This window comes from Macaca mulatta, chromosome 4 (genome assembly GCF_049350105.2).
Source record: "Macaca mulatta isolate MMU2019108-1 chromosome 4, T2T-MMU8v2.0, whole genome shotgun sequence".
NCBI lineage: Eukaryota > Metazoa > Chordata > Mammalia > Primates > Cercopithecidae > Macaca > Macaca mulatta.
The window spans coordinates 125,137,080-125,154,862 of record NC_133409.1 but is presented as its reverse complement, the minus strand read 5'-3'; the positions used below and the strand labels follow the sequence as shown (position 1 = coordinate 125,154,862).

At 35.6% G+C, this 17,783-nt stretch overlaps 2 protein-coding genes across 9 annotated transcripts in view; both read left to right on the top strand.

Annotated features, from left to right (window-relative positions):
• Positions 1-17,783, top strand: part of BAG2 (BAG cochaperone 2) — a 406,790-nt gene that overhangs the window by 359,417 nt on the left and 29,590 nt on the right. The gene's annotated exons all lie outside the window — the stretch shown is intronic.
• ZNF451 (zinc finger protein 451) overlaps positions 1-17,783 on the top strand; it is an 82,433-nt gene that overhangs the window by 49,912 nt on the left and 14,738 nt on the right. For 3 of the 8 annotated variants that reach the window (XM_077998857.1, XM_015136552.3, NM_001257777.1), the window contains 6 exon segments: positions 2,615-2,768; positions 3,264-3,411; positions 8,378-9,981; positions 11,964-12,107; positions 13,501-13,631; positions 15,129-15,315. In XM_077998857.1, coding sequence (XP_077854983.1) covers positions 2,615-2,768; positions 3,264-3,411; positions 8,378-9,981; positions 11,964-12,107; positions 13,501-13,631; positions 15,129-15,315 — 2,368 coding nt within the window. 8 annotated transcript variants of the gene reach the window in all.

Genomic DNA, 17,783 nt, shown 5'->3' with positions numbered 1-17,783 from the left:
AGGAATTGAGCACTTTAACTTATCAGATATCTTATTTCCCATTCCTTCTCCCAATTTGTAGAATGTATTTGCAGGTATGCCATATATATATATAATTTTTTTTTTGAGAGAGAGAGAAATGGGGTCCTGCTATGTTACCCAGGATGGTCTCAAATTCCTGGGCAAAGCAGTCCTCCCAACTCAGCCTCCCAAAGTGCTGGGATTACAGGTGTGAGCCACTGCTCCTGGCCAAGTATGCCATATTTTTGTAACAAGTATATTCTAATAAAATTTCATATAGAATCACATTTTGGTTCTGTTGAGCAAATCATCTAAACAACTTTATGTGAGTTCATTTATAACTCACAATTAAACTAAAAATGATTTATTGAGTTTAGGGTTCTTCGATCAGGAGAAATATGTATAAATTGGTGGTTACTAAATGCCTTTATTACTCTTATCATTTAGAATCTTCAAATTGGAATGAAAATGTCCTCCTTGGTGTTATTTCTTCTGTGTGGCACTCATCAAATTGAAACAGGAGGGGAGTGTGGTGGGGAGGGTGTAGTGACAGCAGCATAGAATTCATAATGAGTATTGTAAAGCTGGGTTTAAATGGAAGTTTGTCTTTTCTATGGAGGGGTACAACTTGGGAGGAGGGGTAAGTTGGTTGACTTATCAGAAGTTCAATTTTCTCATTTCTAAATAATGAAAATGGTACCTTATGGGGTTATTATGAGGATTAAGTAGGTAAACATATTTAGAACCTCAGTGTAGTTCCTGACAAATGCTCAGTATAAATAAAAATTTTTTATCTCTCTTCTGGTTGCATCTCATAAGCACTCCACAAACTATACTGATGGTTCTAGTGTTAATGATAGTAAATATGAGGCACGATACAATCTTTAAGGCTATTACTCTAAAGACTATTAACAAGAAGTTAAATTATATTTATAACAAGCACACACAAATATACGTACACTTATAAATACACACTTTTTAAAATTTCCTATTTTAAGATAGAGGAGGCTCTTAACAAGGTTTAGAAACTTAGATGCTAGAAAAGACATACTTATTTGACTATGTCAAATTTTAAAAGTGACCATAGGCCGATCACGGTGGCTTATGCCTGTTATCGCAGCACTTTAGGAGGCCAAGGCGAGAGAATTGCTAGAGTCCAGGAGTTAGAGACCAGCCTGGGCAACATGGAAAGACCTTGCCTTCACAAAAAATAAAAAAATTAGCTAGGTATATTCATGTATGCCTGTGGTCCCAGCTACTTGGGAGGCTGGGATAGGAGGATTGCTTGAGCCCAGGATGTCAAGGGTGCAGTGGGCCAGCCTGGGTGACAGAGTGAGCTCTTGTTTCAAAAATAAGTAAATAAGACTATAAACAACATATATATTTGAAAAAATATTGCAAAATGGAAAATGAGGCAGAGAATTAATTTCAGTAACAGGACTGATACAAATTGACCAGAAGGAGAAAAAACGAAACAATTGAGAAATAAAGCTAAAGAATATGAATAAAAAATTCACATAAGAACACATCTGGGTAGCCAAGAAATGTATGAATAAATGCTCAAACTCACTTATAGATAGGAATTGCAAATTAAAGTACCAATGAAGGCCAGGCATGGTGGCTCGCGGCTGTAATCCCAGCACTTTGGGAGGCCAAGGCGGGTGGATCACTTGAACCCAGAAGTTCGAGACCAGCCTGGGCTACATGGGGAAACCCTGTCTCTACCAAAAATACAAAAATTGACCTGACAAAAATGAAAAAGATCTGTAATATATATTACTGCCAGGCTCATTCAGTACTAGGGGATATGTGAATTGGTATAGCCTTTTTGAAAACCAGTCATATGGTGTCTTTTAATATTGAAATATATATACCCATTAGCCCTATAGGGCTACTCTTGAGAATAAGAAAAAAGCACCTACCAGTAAGAATATATATTCAAGGAAGTTTACAAGATCATTATTTCTAGTGGGGAAAAAAAAAAATCAAAACTTAAGGAAAAAACTGTAAATAAATGCTGATTGAGTTGAATAGATTCACACCCTGGCATAGTTTGCAACCATTAAGAAGTATTAATTAGAGATACACCAGCTGAATTTTAGGGATTTCCTTTAGGTACTATGGAATGAGAAAACTGATAGGCAGAAGAGCCTATAAAATAATATTTGATAAAACAATGACATTCCCCCTTATTTCGATGTGTCTTTGTAACTGATTAAGCATGGATAAATTTATGGAAGAATAATAATGCAGGGTATAGTGAATAAAGCCAAACATTAGGAAAAGTGTATGTGGTGTGATCACATTTATGCATTTGTATATTACATGTGAATGTGTATGTAAAAATGAAAACTATATAGAAAGCAAATGTTCTTCTATATTTGTTACTACAACAGATGGCCGTAATTTGGTTTTGAGGAAAAAAAACTAAAAATTTGACATTTGGGACCTCAGTTATGATAAAAGTTCCATAATTCACACTCAGGGAAGAACATCTTTCATGTTAAAAATTGATACAGGATATTGCAAATAAATGACAAATAGGAAATTTTGAGTTTTTTCAAGAACTTATTTATTTTAGTTTTCCATAATACAGCTTTGTCTTATCTTTTAGGAAGCCACAGATGATGGACATAACAACAACCTTCTTCCTCAGATTATTCAGTGTTTTGCATGTCCAAATTGCTTCCTTCTTTTTAGCAGCAAGGATGAGTGTTCGAAGCATATGTCTGGAAAGAATCATTTCCATCAGAGTTTCAAACTGGGTGGTATGTTAATACTCTCTTCTGCTGAAAATTATTAAACTACTTTAATCTTTGCGATTTATCGTACTTCTCAGATCATTCTTGAGATTACATATCCTCATCTTAGTTTTAGAACTATGAAAATAAAAGATTATCTCAATTCTTACTTAAAAACAAAGATTCTTAATATTTATTTATATGTATGAGTAAGGCTTACTAACTTTGAAGAGTGAAGAAAAACTTGGGAAGCAAATATTTATTCAGGATAATGTTATGTTATATCATAATATTGTGAAATTTTTCTGTTTCTTGGCATTTAAGACTCAAATTTTAATTTGAATATGAGTAAGGCATTCTTTGTATTTAAGGCCAGAAAGTGGCTTCCCTTAGATTTTTATTGCCAAAATAACTGTCTTCTTTTACTTACTCCAACTAATGTTGAGAAGGGCTAAGGAGAGGAAGGTTGGGTTACTCTATACTCAGATAACTTTGCAAATTATAGTTTATTTTGTCTTTCAGAGAACAAAGGAATTGCACATCCAATATCTTTTCCATCTTTTGCAAAGAAACTATTGATCTCTCTGTGCAAAGATGTTCCATTTCAAGTTAAGTGTGTGGCCTGCCACCAGACACTGCGTTCCCACATGGAGCTCACTGCCCATTTCAGGTTTGTATGAGTCTGGAGCTGTAAAGGAGTACGGATGAGCTGTCTGCCAGTGAGAAGTTTCAACAAATACATTTTCTATTCCATGTTTCTCTCATTTTAAAATGAGAATATACAGTTGCCTGGAAATTAACCAAATTTAGCATAGTGATAGAAGTTAGAGATGTGGAAAACATGGATATATTGATATTGCTGCAAGTGTAAAGCAAGCTAACAGTTCTAAGTTTTGTGTGTTTTTCTGTGTGTGTTCTGTAAGTATGAGTAGGAGAGGAAAGGGTTAAAGTAGAACCTTGGCTGTAAGTCAACCAGAATGGAAAGTGTCATATACAGGTGAAAGATTAAATCTCAAAGGCCAAATTTATCAAGTGACCAAGAAAAGATTCCAGTATGATTTGTGATTGCCATTGTATCTGTGAGATTATCTATATTGCTTAGTACATTGTTCCTCTTTATTGGTAAGTAGTATTGTGTGAATATAGCACAATTCGTTGATCAGTTCCCGTGTTGATAGCTACTTGGATTGTTTACAATTTATAGCTTTTATGAATAAAGCTGCTTTGAGTATTTTGTACAAGTCTTTTCATGGTCATATGTTTTCATTTCTCTTGGATGGACATTGAAAAGTGGAATTGTTGGTTCAGAAGTAAGTGTATATTTAAATTTATGAGAATGTACTAAATATCCAAAGTTGGTTGTACTGGTTTACATTCCTACAGGTAAGGTGTGAAAGTTCTAGTTACTCTTCACCCTTGCTAACATTTGATCTTGCCACTCTTTTTCATTTTAGCTGTTCTTACGTCTCAGTTTATTATGCACATTTTCTTGATAAACAATGATGTTGGGCACTTTTTCATGTGCTTATGGGCCATTTGTTTATCTTCGTGAAATCTCTGTTCAAGTCTTTTGCCGGTTTTCAAAAGTGGATTATTTGCCTTAATAGTGAGTTGGGGTTCTTTACATATTCTACATATAAATCTTTTGTCAGATTTGTATCTAGAATATAGGAATTTCTAGAATATACAAATATTTATGAGTATATTTTCCTAGCTGTGATTTTGCATATTCATATTTTTAATTATATCTTTTGATGAACAGAAGCTTTTCTTTGCATTAGGTGTAATTTGTTGATTATTTTCTTCTTTTATAGTTATGCTTTCTGTGTCCTGAGAAACCCTTGCCTCTTCTTGCTTAAAGAATGTATTTTATTTTCCTGAATTCAGCTTTGATATTTTTAAATATTTATGTTTATTTCTATAATCTATTTCAAATTTTTGTTGATTTTTACACCAACCATTGTCTGGTTTCCCTGGCAATTCTCTGTTGTTTGCCCATTTTCTAGTTCATTAATTTCTGCTCTTTAAACTTTGAGTTTAATTTGCTTATCTTTGTCTAGCTCTTAAAGGTAGAAGTTTAGATTGACTTTGGATCTTTGTTTTCAATGTAAACGTTTAAAAATATAAATTTCACTCTAAGCCCTGCTTTACCAGCATCACACAGATGTTGATAAGTTGTGTTTTCATTTTTATTCAGTTAAAAATACGTATCTCTTTTTTCCTCATTTAACTGTAGAGCTACCATATGATCCAGCAATTTCTACTTGTTGACAGCCAAGAGCAGTGTGAACGTATATCCACACAAAGACTTGTATGTTTGTTTATAGCAGCATTATTCATAATAGTAAAAAAGTGGGACCATCCCTAATGTCTATCAGCTGACAAATGGATTTTTTAAAATGGACCTATCCATACAAGGGAATATTATTTGGCCATGAAAAGGATTGAAATCCTGATTACATGTTACAACCTCAATGAACTTTGAAAACATTATGCTAAATGAAATAAGCTACTCAAAAAATCCATTTATATGATTCCATTCACATGAAATTCCAGAATAGGGAAATCTGTAGACACAGCAAGTAGTTGCTTAGGGCTCAGTGGTTGCTTGGAGTTGGGGAGCATGTCGAAAAGGGAGGTGGGGAGGTGATAGTTAAAGGGCATGGGTTTTCTTTTTGACATGACGCGATGTTCTAAAATTGACTGTATTGATGGTTGCACATATCTTTATGTGAAAAACAGTTGAAATTATATACCCTAAATGGGTGAATTATGTGAATTATATCCTTTTTTTTTTTTTTTTTTTAAAGACAGGGTCTCTCTGTCACCCAGGCTGGAGTGCAATGGTGCAATCTTGGCTCACTGCAACCTCCACTTCCTGAGTTCAAGCAATTCTCGTTCCTCAGCCTCCCAAGTAGCTGGGACTATAGATGTGTGTCACCATGCCTGGCTAAATTTTGTGCTTTTTGTAGAGATGGAGTTTCACCATGTTGGCCAGGATGGTCTTGAACTCCTGACCTCGAGTGATCCGCCCTCCCAAAGTGCTGGGATTATAGGCATGTGCCACTGCACCTAGCCGTGAATTGTATCTCAATAAAGCTTTTAAAAACATTTTTGAAAAATGTTATCTTTGCCCTTTTGATTTATTCTTTGACCTATAGGTTTATTAGAAATGTGTTGCTTCGCCGGGCACGTGGCTCACACCTGTAATCCTAACACTTTGGGAGGCTTAGGCAGGTGGATTGCCTGAGCTCAGGAGTTCGAGACCAGCTGGCTAACATGGAGAAACCCCATCTCTACTAAAAATACAAAAAAATTAACCGGGTGTGGTGGTGCGTGCCTGTAATCCCAGCTACTTGGTAGCTGAGGCAAGAGAATCGCTTGAACCCGGGAAGCAGAGGTTGCAGTGATCCAAGATTGCGCCACTGACCTCCAGCCTGGGCGACGGAAAGATTTTCTGTCTCCAAACACACAAAAAAGATACGTGTTGCTTAACTTCTAAAGGTTTATAGATGTTACATTTAGGTATTTAATTTATAAACATTTAGGGATTTTTATTATTTCTCATTTCCAATTTAATTCCAAAATAATTAGAGAACATATTTTGTATAATTTTTTTCTTTTGAAATATATTAAATGTATAAAATTGTAGCTGGTCTGTTCTCTCTGGAGTTTAGTAGTGAAGAGAAGACACAGTTTTTCTATTTTTTTATTTTCCTAGAGAAGTTGATTTATTTTGAGTTAATTTGTGGAATAGTACGTGGTTTTATTGAGCCTAGTTCTTCAGTGCAAAAGCAACTATGGGCATGACATTTGTCTGACATAAAATTAACCAGTTCTTTATTTTTATTTCTTTACTTACAGATTTAGGGCATACGAGTGCAGTTTTGTTACATGGGTATATTGTGAAGCTCAGATATCTGGGCTTTTAATGTACCTGTCATCCAAATAGTGAACATTGTACTCAATAGGTTATTTTTCAACCCTTACCTGTTTCCTAACCTCCCACCTTTTGGAGTTTTCAATGTCTATTTATTATTCTACTCTATATGTCCATGTGTACCCATTGTTTAACTCCCACTTAGAACTGAAAATTTTCAGTATTTGACATTCTGAGTTATTTCACTTAGGATAATGGCCTCCAGTTCCATACATGTTGCTTCAAAAGGCATGATTTCATTCTTTTTTATGACTGAGTAGTATTCCATGGTATATATGCCATATTTTCTTTATTCAATAATCCGTTGATGGACACTTAGGTTGATTCCATTCATTATTGCTATTGTGAATGGTGCTGTGGTAAATGTACAATGGTAGGTGTCTTTTTGATATAATGCTTGCTTTTTCTTTAGGTAGATATCAGTAGTGGGACTGCTGGATCAAAGTGTGGTTCTATTTTTGTTTTTTTTTTGAGAAATCTCCATATTGTTTTCTATAGAGGTTGTACTAATTTACATTCCCACCAGCAGTGTATAAGTGGTCCCTTTTCTCTGTATCCTTGCCAACATCAGTTGTTTTTTGACTTTTTAATAACAGCCATTCTGACTGGTGTAAGATGGTATCGCATTGTTGTTTTAATTTGAAGTTCTCTGATGATTAGTAATGTTGAGTATTTATGGGCCACTTGTATGTCTTCTTTTGAAAAATGTCTATTCGTGTCCTTTGCCCACTTCTTAATGGGATTATTTGTGGGTTTTTTTCTTGTTAAGTTCCTAGTAGATTCTGAATATTAGTCCTTTGTCAGATGCATAGTTTGCCGATATTCTCACATTCTATAAGTTGTCTTTATTCTCTTGATTATTTGTTTTGCTATGCTTAAGCTTTTAAGTCCGATTTGTCTATTTTAGGGCTTTGTTGCATTTGCTTTTGAGGACTTAGTCATAAATTTTTTGCCTAGGCCATTGTCCAGAAGGGGTTTTCCGAGGCTTTCTTCTAGAATTTTTATAGTTTCAGGTCTTAGTCTTTAATCCATCTTGAGTTATTTTTTGTATATGATGAAAGATATGGGTTCAATTTTATTCTTCTGCATATGGCTATCCAGTTTTCTCAGCACCATTTATTAAATAGAGCATCCTTTCCCCAGTGTGTATTTTTGTCAGTTTCGTCAAAGATCAGTAGTTTGTAGGTATGTGGCTTTATTACTGGGTTCTTTGTTCTGTTCCATTGATCTGTGTGTCTGTTTTTACACCAGTGCATGTTGTTTTGGTTACTACAGCCTTATAGTATCAACATTAATCAATTATTAAAGAATAGGTTCTGGGTTGTCTAGAATCTTAACCATAGTGTTCTTTCATACAGTTTAATTACCATGGAGAGTCTAATAATTTGCCTGTTCAATAAGGTCCTCTGTCAGTGCTTTTGACACAGATTTTAGTTTTCTAAAATTTGCCTGAATTTTAAAAAATTTGAATCTAGTTTTAGCCTTTTGTATTTTAACTAGAAATAGATAAAATGCAGATAATACTCAAGTATTTGAGGTGATAGAACATCATTATGTCATCTGCATCTTTATTGAAAAGTATCTTTTAGTGCTTATATATACATTGGTTATTTTATAGTTCCTGCAATAAAATGCAGCAATGGTATGTTTAGAAAATACTTCTCAAAGAGTTTCTATTTCTTTTTATCTAATTTAGAGTTCGTTGTCGAAATGCTGGGCCTGTAGCTGTAGCTGAGAAGAGCATTACCCAGGTTGCAGAGAAATTCATATTAAGAGGTTATTGTCCAGATTGCAATCAAGTCTTCGTGGATGAAACCAGCACCCACAATCATAAGCAGAATTCAGGACACAAAGTCAGAGTCATTAACTCAGTGGAAGAATCAGTCTTACTCTATTGCCACAGCAGCGAAGGGAACAAGGATCCTTCTTCTGACGTGCATTTATTGTTGGATCAATCAAAATTTTCATCACTTAAAAGAACCATGTCTGTTAAAGAATCTAGCTCACAGGAGTGCATTGCCATTCCAAAAAAGAAGATGAATTTAAAAGATAAAAGCCATGAAGGTATCGCTTGTGTCCAGAAAGAAAAGTCAGTAGTTAAAACCTGGTTCTGTGAATGCAATCAGCGATTCCCAAGTGAAGATGCAGTAGAAAAGCATGTTTTCTCAGCAAACACAATGGGTTATAAATGTGTGGTCTGTGGAAAGGTATGTGATGATTCGGGGGTCATTCGTTTACACATGAGCCGGATTCATGGAGGAGCACATTTAAATAACTTTCTTTTCTGGTGTCGGACATGCAAAAAGGAATTAACAAGGAAAGATACTATCATGGCACATGTGACTGAATTTCATAATGGACACCGATATTTTTATGAGATGGATGAGGTAGAAGGTGAAACTTTGCCATCATCTTCTACAACATTGGGTAATTTGACTGCTAACAAGCCTTCATCAGCTATTGCTATTATTGATCATTCCCTGGCAAATAGTTCTCCAAGGGGCAAATGGCAATGCCGGATTTGTGAAGATATGTTTGATTCCCAGGAATATGTAAAACAGCACTGCATGTCTTTGGCAAGCCACAAGTTTCATAGATATAGCTGTGCTCACTGCAGAAAGCCTTTTCATAAGATAGAAACATTGTACCGACATTGCCAAGATGAGCATGACAATGAGATAAAGATTAAATACTTCTGTGGGCTTTGTGATCTTATCTTTAACGTGGAAGAAGCATTTTTGAGTCATTATGAGGAGCACCACAGCATAGACTATGTATTTGTGTCAGAAAAAACTGAAACTTCAATTAAAACTGAAGAAGATTTTCCAGTAGTAGAGACGAGTAACCAGTTAACCTGTGGTTGCCGTGAGAGTTACATCTGTAAAGTCAACAGAAAAGAAGATTATAGTAGATGTCTCCAAATCATGCTGGATAAAGGAAAACTTTGGTTTCGCTGCAGTTTATGTTCGGCAACAACACAGAATTTAACTGACATGAACACTCATATCCATCAAGTGCACAAAGAAAAGAGTGATGAGGAGGAGCAGCAGTACGTAATCAAGTGTGGCACCTGCACCAAAGCATTTCATGATCCTGAGAGTGCGCAGCAGCATTTCCATAGAAAACATTGCTTCTTACAGAAACCTAGTGTGGCTCACTTTGGATCTGAAAAGTCAAAGCTGTACAAGTTTACTGCCAGTGCCTCACATACAGAGAGAAAACTGAAACAGGCAGTAAACTATTCAAAAAGTTTAGACCTGGAGAAAGGAGTTGAGAATGACCTAAGCTATCAGAATATAGGTATGGCTTTAAAGCTCTGTGCAAATTTCATATACTAATATTGAAACTTACAATGTACCCACCTCGATTTTGAAGCAAGAAATAGGATAACTTCTTGATGATATGTTAATTACTACGGTATATACATTTTAGGGGTTTGTATTCCTACTGCTACATTTATCCACTTTCTAAACTTAAGGGGACAAAGAGTATATATTGGCTTTAAATAATATATATTTTAGATATCATTTTATTTTACAAAAGGTGTGGAGATTTTGAAGATGAAGGAAGTCGATAGTCTTTCTGAAAGTTAGATTTCAAAGTTATCCTAGTATTAATATCGTTTAGGTTTTTCTTGTAATATTTGGATTCACTAAAAAGATAAATCATGTGAATTCTTTTTGTTTCTATTTGGCCATATTCTTTAGTGTGAGAAATTTTAAAGGTCATTTCAGTATTTGTATATTTTTCTTATGATTAACTTGGAAGCAAAGCTTTAACATACAATTAAAATAGCAATTAGAGGTAGAGTTAAAGTGGTAGCAAGAAACCAGGGAGAAAATTGAAATATGAATTCCTTCTTTGTACTTACTCCAGTCTTTCTGTCTTCCATATGATAGGATTAAGTAAGTCTAGGCAGGTGTTAAGTTTTTATTTTGTTTAGAAGTATAATTTGTTTTGTTTAGAGTATAATTTTAAGTGTATATTCTTTTATTTTAAAATTTTTTTTTATTGAGATGGGATTTTACTATGTTGCCCAGGCTGGTTTCAAACTCCTGGCCTCAAGCAATCCTCCCATTTTCGCCTCCCCAAGTGTTGGGATTACAGGTGTGAGCCACCACACCCGACGTAAATCTATATTCTTTTAAATAAATATTAACTCTTGGTGAGTTATACAATGTAGTGTATTTGGATACAGTGAGAATATGTGCAAATTTTGGCCAGTAATGTATTTTTATGAACTATTGAATTTTTACATTCTTGCTCTATAGTGTATGTAGATCTTAACATCACCTTTAGTCATGGCATATTTTCAGTGATAATTAAATCATGAGCTACCTAGTCAACTCTAAACAGTGAAACACTGGTTATGCCATTTTATATTCTCTTTGGCCTTTTTTTTTGTGTGCTTCTGTTTACTTTTTGTTTTTGGAATTTGTGTTAGTCTGCATTTGATAGAAAATGCAATATCTAAATCTAGAGTTACTGAGAAGTTAGAGAAAAGACATAAGGTGGCTTGGAAATGGAAGGGAATGGCAGTAGTATATTCGAGGGAACTATTAGAATAGAAACTATTCATTTTTTAAATAATATAACATTCTAAAGTTTGCATTATTACCACAGGAAACTTTAAGGCCTTGTCAAAGTGGAAAAGTATGAAACAAGATAAAGGGGAGAGAGAATGAGAGTTGGGGCATGGGGGAAGGTGAAAGAAGAATCTGAGAGAAGCAAGAAGATGTGTTTATAGGGGGAGGTGGCACTGTACCACTGGCACCTATTTGTAGCACTGCTTTATGGCAGCAGGATTCCAGGTGATCTTATTTCTGCTCTCTAGGGTGTTTAATCATAGACCTAGAAGGCTACTAATAAATCAGTTTAGACTGGGAAAAGAACCAAATTCTGGTGGTGAAAATGTTCTATGGGTGGTGGTAGTTTTTGCTTATTTAACCTTAAAACTTGGTTTTCTAGTTCTTCTAGTACATTAATGTTTTTTAAAAATTCCCTGTATAAATGACTTTTTAACAAGCCTTAGAGTTGATGGAAAATATTTGCAAGAAGGATATATAATCAAAATTTGTGAAATATTCACAATATTTTTATCTGATTTAAGTGTAAATGGTGTCATGTACAGATTTGGATTTCACAAAAAGGTTTAGATAGAAATGAGTAACATTCAAGGTTAGTATTTTTGCATGTTAGCCTTCTAATATCTTTTGGACTTGAAATCAGAATGATTTTAGCAAATTCTTACTGAACTCATGTTGATATTTCTCTCTTCTCAGAGGAAGAAATTGTTGAGCTTCCAGATTTGGATTACCTGAGAACCATGACTCATATAGTCTTTGTAGATTTTGATAACTGGTCAAACTTTTTTGGTCATCTACCAGGGCATCTAAACCAAGGAACATTTATTTGGGGCTTTCAAGGTACGGTTAATAAGAAAAACAAAAGAAAACCGTTTTTCCCACATCTTAGACTATAGTTCAGTTTAAAAGCCTCCCCTTAAACCTTCCTGGATAGATCATAGGAACATGATTGGAATATTGTTCTTTTGTATTATAGTTACTCTGCTAGAGTCATTTTCTCTACATGCCTCTGTGGTAAATGTTAGCTCTATCTGGTGACTCAAAAGTTTATGGACCTTTTGGCTGGGCGCGGTGGCTCACGCCTGTAATTCCAACACATTGGAAGGCCGAGGTGGGAAGATCGTGAGGTCAGGAGATCAAGACCATCTTGGCTAACACAGTGAAACCCCGTCTCTACTAAAAACAAATTCAAAAAATTAGCCAGGTGTGGTGGCGGTTGCCTGTAGTCCCAGCTACTTGGGAGGCTGAGGCAGGAGAATGGTGTGAACCCAGGAGGCGAAGCTAGAAGTTGCAGCCGAGATCGCGCCACTGCCCTCCAGCCTGGGCAAGAGAGCGAGACTCCATCTCAAAAAAAAAAAAAAAAAAAAAAAAAAAAAAAAAAGAAACAGTTCATGGATCTTTTGATACTGATTGAAAAAGCCTTTATTCAACACCTAAAGTGTGTCAGGCACTATGGCTTTGTACTAATATGGTTACTGATTATTATGGTTTTATCCCTTTTAAAATACAGAGAAGCAGATGTTTTGTTTTTGTTTTTGTTTTTTTCCCTCAAAGTTTTAAAACTAATAAATAGCAGAGTTAGCTTTTGAAATTTGGCCTTTCAACTACAGGACTAATGTCATTTTCAACATGTCATAACTGCCTCTTCGGTTCATCCTGCTGTTCTTAAGTGTTCAGCTTCATCTAAACCTCTTTACAAATTGTTGACCAAACCTGGGGGAGAGGCTTCTTTGGTTTACAGAGGATTAGTATAGTGAGCATCTGCTGTTGTTCGTGTTTGATAGAAAATAGCATGTAAAGAGAAAGATTGGGATTAAAGATAGAAACATGCTGACCTGGATAAGTTAGCCAGTATAATTGCTTTAGTAAGTTGAGCTTTGGTGATTGCCCATCATTTCTGCATTGAACAGTGATGACATTTGTAAAAACCACTTATGCTTACACTTACAGAATAATGCCATTCAAAGAATTTTTGCACACATTACTTTTGATTTTGCTTAATATCCATGTGAGTTTTAAGATGAGTTGACAGATTCAGGGAATTTAGTCCACTTTCTCAAGACTGTACAGCAACAAGATGTTGATGCTTATGCTCGGATGGAGTTCTTCCACATTCTGATTTAGTACTTTGCCTCTAGAAAATTTTTTTTCTAGTATATGTTTTTTCTTGATAAAATTTTTGGCCTTTCCTCTCCTGTTTGATTATCATTTTTGCTTTTTCTGAAATTAATAGGAGGAAACACCAATTGGAAGCCTCCACTCAACTGTAAAATTTATAATTACCTGAACAGGATTGGATGCTTCTTCCTTCATCCTCGCTGTAGTAAAAGAAAAGATGCTGCTGATTTTGCCATATGTATGCATGTGAGTCATTGTTTTATTCAAAATCTAATGTGAATCTCACACCCACTTGCATTTTTTTCCCACTTGAATTGTAATGAGAGTTATAGACCATTCTTCAGTACTTCAGGTTCTACCTGTGACTATTATGAAGGCAGGACCCCATAGCATATTTTTATTGCTTTATCCTCAACTTCTAGCAAACCTTCAGCTATCCATGGTAGATACTCAACTATTTGTGGGATAAATGATCAAGAGATGATACTGTTTTTTGGTTTTAAGACAGTGTCGCTCTGTTGCCCAGGCTGGAGTGCAGTGGCGCAATCTCAGCTCACTGCAACCTCAGCCCCCTGGGCTCTAACGATTGTTGTGCCTCAGCCTCCCAAGTAGCTGGGACTACAGGAGCATACCACCATGCTCGGCTAATATTTGTATTTTCAGTAGATGGGGTTTCTCCCTGTTAGCCAGGCTAGTCTCAAACTCCTGGCCTGAAGTGATCCGCCCGCCTAGGCCTCCCAAAGTGCTGGGATTACAGGTGTGAGCCACTGCACCCGCTGATGATACTGTATTTGATATATATTAAGACATTTTCATATTTTAGTATCTCTAAAATTAAGAGGTACCTTAACAATCACTGTCGGCCTAGATAGAATTTACATTTGCTTCTGCCTCTGCCAGGTACCTAGAGAAACTGCCAAACTGAGACCCACTTTACATTTTTTGCTTGAGGACTTACATGTCACACTGATAATGTGAATTTACTCGGCAAACTTGTTGACTACAGCTTATGGTTTAAACAACAAAAGATTTCTTTTTCCCTCTATCTAGTGCCAAGATTGAATCATGCAAATTGCCTTGCTTACCTTTTCTCTATGACAGATTTATTTCTTATTTACCCTTACATTGAGTGTATAGCCCATTGGTATTCCAACTTTATGTGAAGTCTGTTGGACTTCCATTTTGGCTTTTTCTTTTTATGGCACATAAAATAGCTTATCATATAATTTAATAGCATCTTATATTTGATTAAATGTGGGGTATTTAATTTATGAAGGAAGTCTTTCTCTCTGTTTCTTTTTTTTTTTTTCTTTTTGAGACGGAGTCTCACTCTGTCGCCCAGGCTGGAGGGCAGTGGCGCAATCTCGGCTGCAACTTCTACCTCTCAAGTTCAAACGATTCTCCAGCCTCAGCCTGGAGAATCCAGCTTGGGATTATAAGCACATGCCACCACACTCAGCTAATTTTTGCATTTTGTAATAGAGACCGGGTTTCACCATGTTGGCCAGGCTGGTCTTGAACTCCTGACCTCAAGCGATCCACCTGCCTCAGCCTCTCAAAGTGTTGGGATTACAGGCGTGAGTCACTCACCCAGCCGAAGGAGATCTTTGTGTCATACTTTGGTAGGGATTAGGGAACAAGCTTAATATACCTTCCTAGGTATGTGTTCATTGTGAATAGATATAACTTGTTTTGAAACTCGTGCTGATTTTTTATCAACCTGTGCCATTTGTTCTAACTTAGGCTGGCCGTCTAGATGAACAACTACCCAAGCAAATTCCTTTCACCATCCTCTCAGGAGATCAAGGTTTTCTGGAGCTAGAGAATCAATTTAAGAAGACTCAGAGGCCAGCTCATATACTAAACCCTCACCACTTAGAGGGAGATATGATGTGTGCCTTGTTAAATAGCATATCTGATACCACCAAAGGTACGCAGCTGCAGTCACAGTGCAAACCACCCAAGAGGAGGAGACTTCACTGCTGAGAGAAACCAATAAACTGCTGTCCGCTAGTGAACTGTTGCCTGCTTACTAAACCATCATGTTCTCTTACTTCTATCTTACTTCTCTTTTTTTTTTAAATCTCACTTTCATTCTTTAGTGTTTTAGGAGGAGGATGAATTCATAATAATTTTCTGGAGCCTTTTTTTGATCTAGTAGATAAAATCTCTATTGATGTATATAAAATATATATTCATGCGTTATAGTATGTTACTACAATTTTAAGAGCTCAGAATTCACATCTTCACTTTGTTCCTGAAATTCCAAATTGACCTTCAGTCTTTTAGAAAGCAGTGTGTTTACAGTTGAAAACAGGAAAGCAATAAAAAAGGCGATCATTTAGGAGGTTGACAGTGACAAAATGAAATGCTGTTAGGCTTTTAGGTCCTTAGAGAAGTGGGTACATCCTATCTTATTGCTGGGCCTTGCACTTTCTTCTGTACCTTTGTGAGATTATTCAATGAAAGGAGTGCTGATGTCCATTTTCACTTCCTAGTACATAAGAAAAGATGTAATTCTAAGGATTCAGAAGTTTTGTTTTTCATTTTTCATAATTTCTGCAGTCAAATGTTCTACCACTGAGCTATACCTCTCTTTTTCGTAATCTCTGAAGAAATATGGATAGAATAATTAATGTTTAAATAGGCTAATAATTTAAATTCATGAATAAGGTTTGAAGATATTAATGAATTACCTTAATGAAAAATAGTGGCTTTTTGGCATTTTTATTGTGTGCCTTTTTTAAAGTTTTCAACTCTGCTTGCCTCCTAGATTTTTTTTTCTTTCAATATATTTGGAAGTACATTTTGATTGAAAACCCATTTTGGAGAATTTTGCTCTAGTCACTGATTATAGTGGATCAATTCACTTCTGCAAAGTTAGGAATCAGTAATCTGTGCTCTTTATACTCTTTAAAGCAGAGTAATGATGGAAGATTATAAAAGAAAATGAACTCTTGTATCTTTATGTCACTTCCTCTTTAATTTTTGTTTTCACTTGTTTTTTCTATCTGTGAATTTCTTTTTTCTTAACAACAACAAAACAAACAAACAAAAGCCACTGTGTGCAGTGGCTCACGTCTGTAATCCCAGCACTTTGGGAGACCAAGGCAGGTGGATCACCTGATGTCAGAAGTTCAAGACCAGCCTGGTCAACATGGTGAAACCCCGTCTCTACTAAATATACAAAAATTAGCTGGGCATGGTGGCTGTTGCCTGTAATCCCAGCTACTTGGGAGGCTGAGGCAGTAGAATCACTTGAACCCGGGAGGCAGAGGTTGCAGTGAGCCGAGATCGTACCATTGTGCTCCAACCTGGGCAATAAGAGCAAAACTTCATCTCAAAAATAAACAAACAAAAATCAAAACACCTCTTCTACTCTTTTGCCATCCCCTTCCCAGTCCTCAACATCTACTTAATATCCTGTAAGATAAAGTTTGACTTTTGCCACACAAGGCCAACCTCCCTTTCCTTCTCTTACGCTTCTGCTTTTGGGAACATTTATAACTCCAAATGTGAAAGCTGTTAGGGTTTTGCCTCTATTTCAATTATGTTTGGAATGAGAGGTGAATATGAGTAGGCTTTCATGGGTATATTAGGGTTGGAGGTAAGATATAGGTTATTAATATCTGCTGACTATGCCATTCCAAATGACTCTTATGTTCTAGATATTTTTTTTTTTTTTTAAATCACCCATACTCAGTACTCACTTGAACTAACTACTTTTTGGATGCACATGTGTACTTATTCTTAATTTTTGTAACATACAGAGATTGTGCACTGCATGAAGAAGGATATAGGCTTTGGTTCAAATGCTAACTTTGCTGTTTCCTAGCAGTGCGATTTCAGGCATGTTACTTTTTTGGAGCCTCATTTTTTTGTATTTATATGGTTGTAATAGTGATGTATGTAAAGTGTTTAGCACAGTATATAAAGCACTTTAGCTATTTAACAAATAATAGCTATTTTTTATTATTACTACCATAAAAAGAAAATGTGATTCCTAGCCACTACATTTTTAATGTTACACTGAATCATAGTATATTCAGGCTTAGTTATCTGATTTAAGACCAAACTTTTTCTTCATGGAAGACTTAAAACCATCAAATTGCCTGTAGTGAACTTTATAAGGAATCAAAGAAAAATCATTTTCTTGGATAACTTTTTATTCCATTTCCTTTCCTAACAAATAGCTTTGTGAATAGTTGAGTGATAGTTTCTATTAAGGAATGGTATTTAATATATAATGGGACTCAGTAAATCTCTCAATGTCCATTAATATAATTTTTGTTACTAAAGAATGCCAGGCTAACTCCTTGCACATAGCTAAACATAGTGTTCCTTCTTGTTTTCAGATTTGACAGCCAGTCAGTTTCTTAAGGCAATATGGTTTTTGGG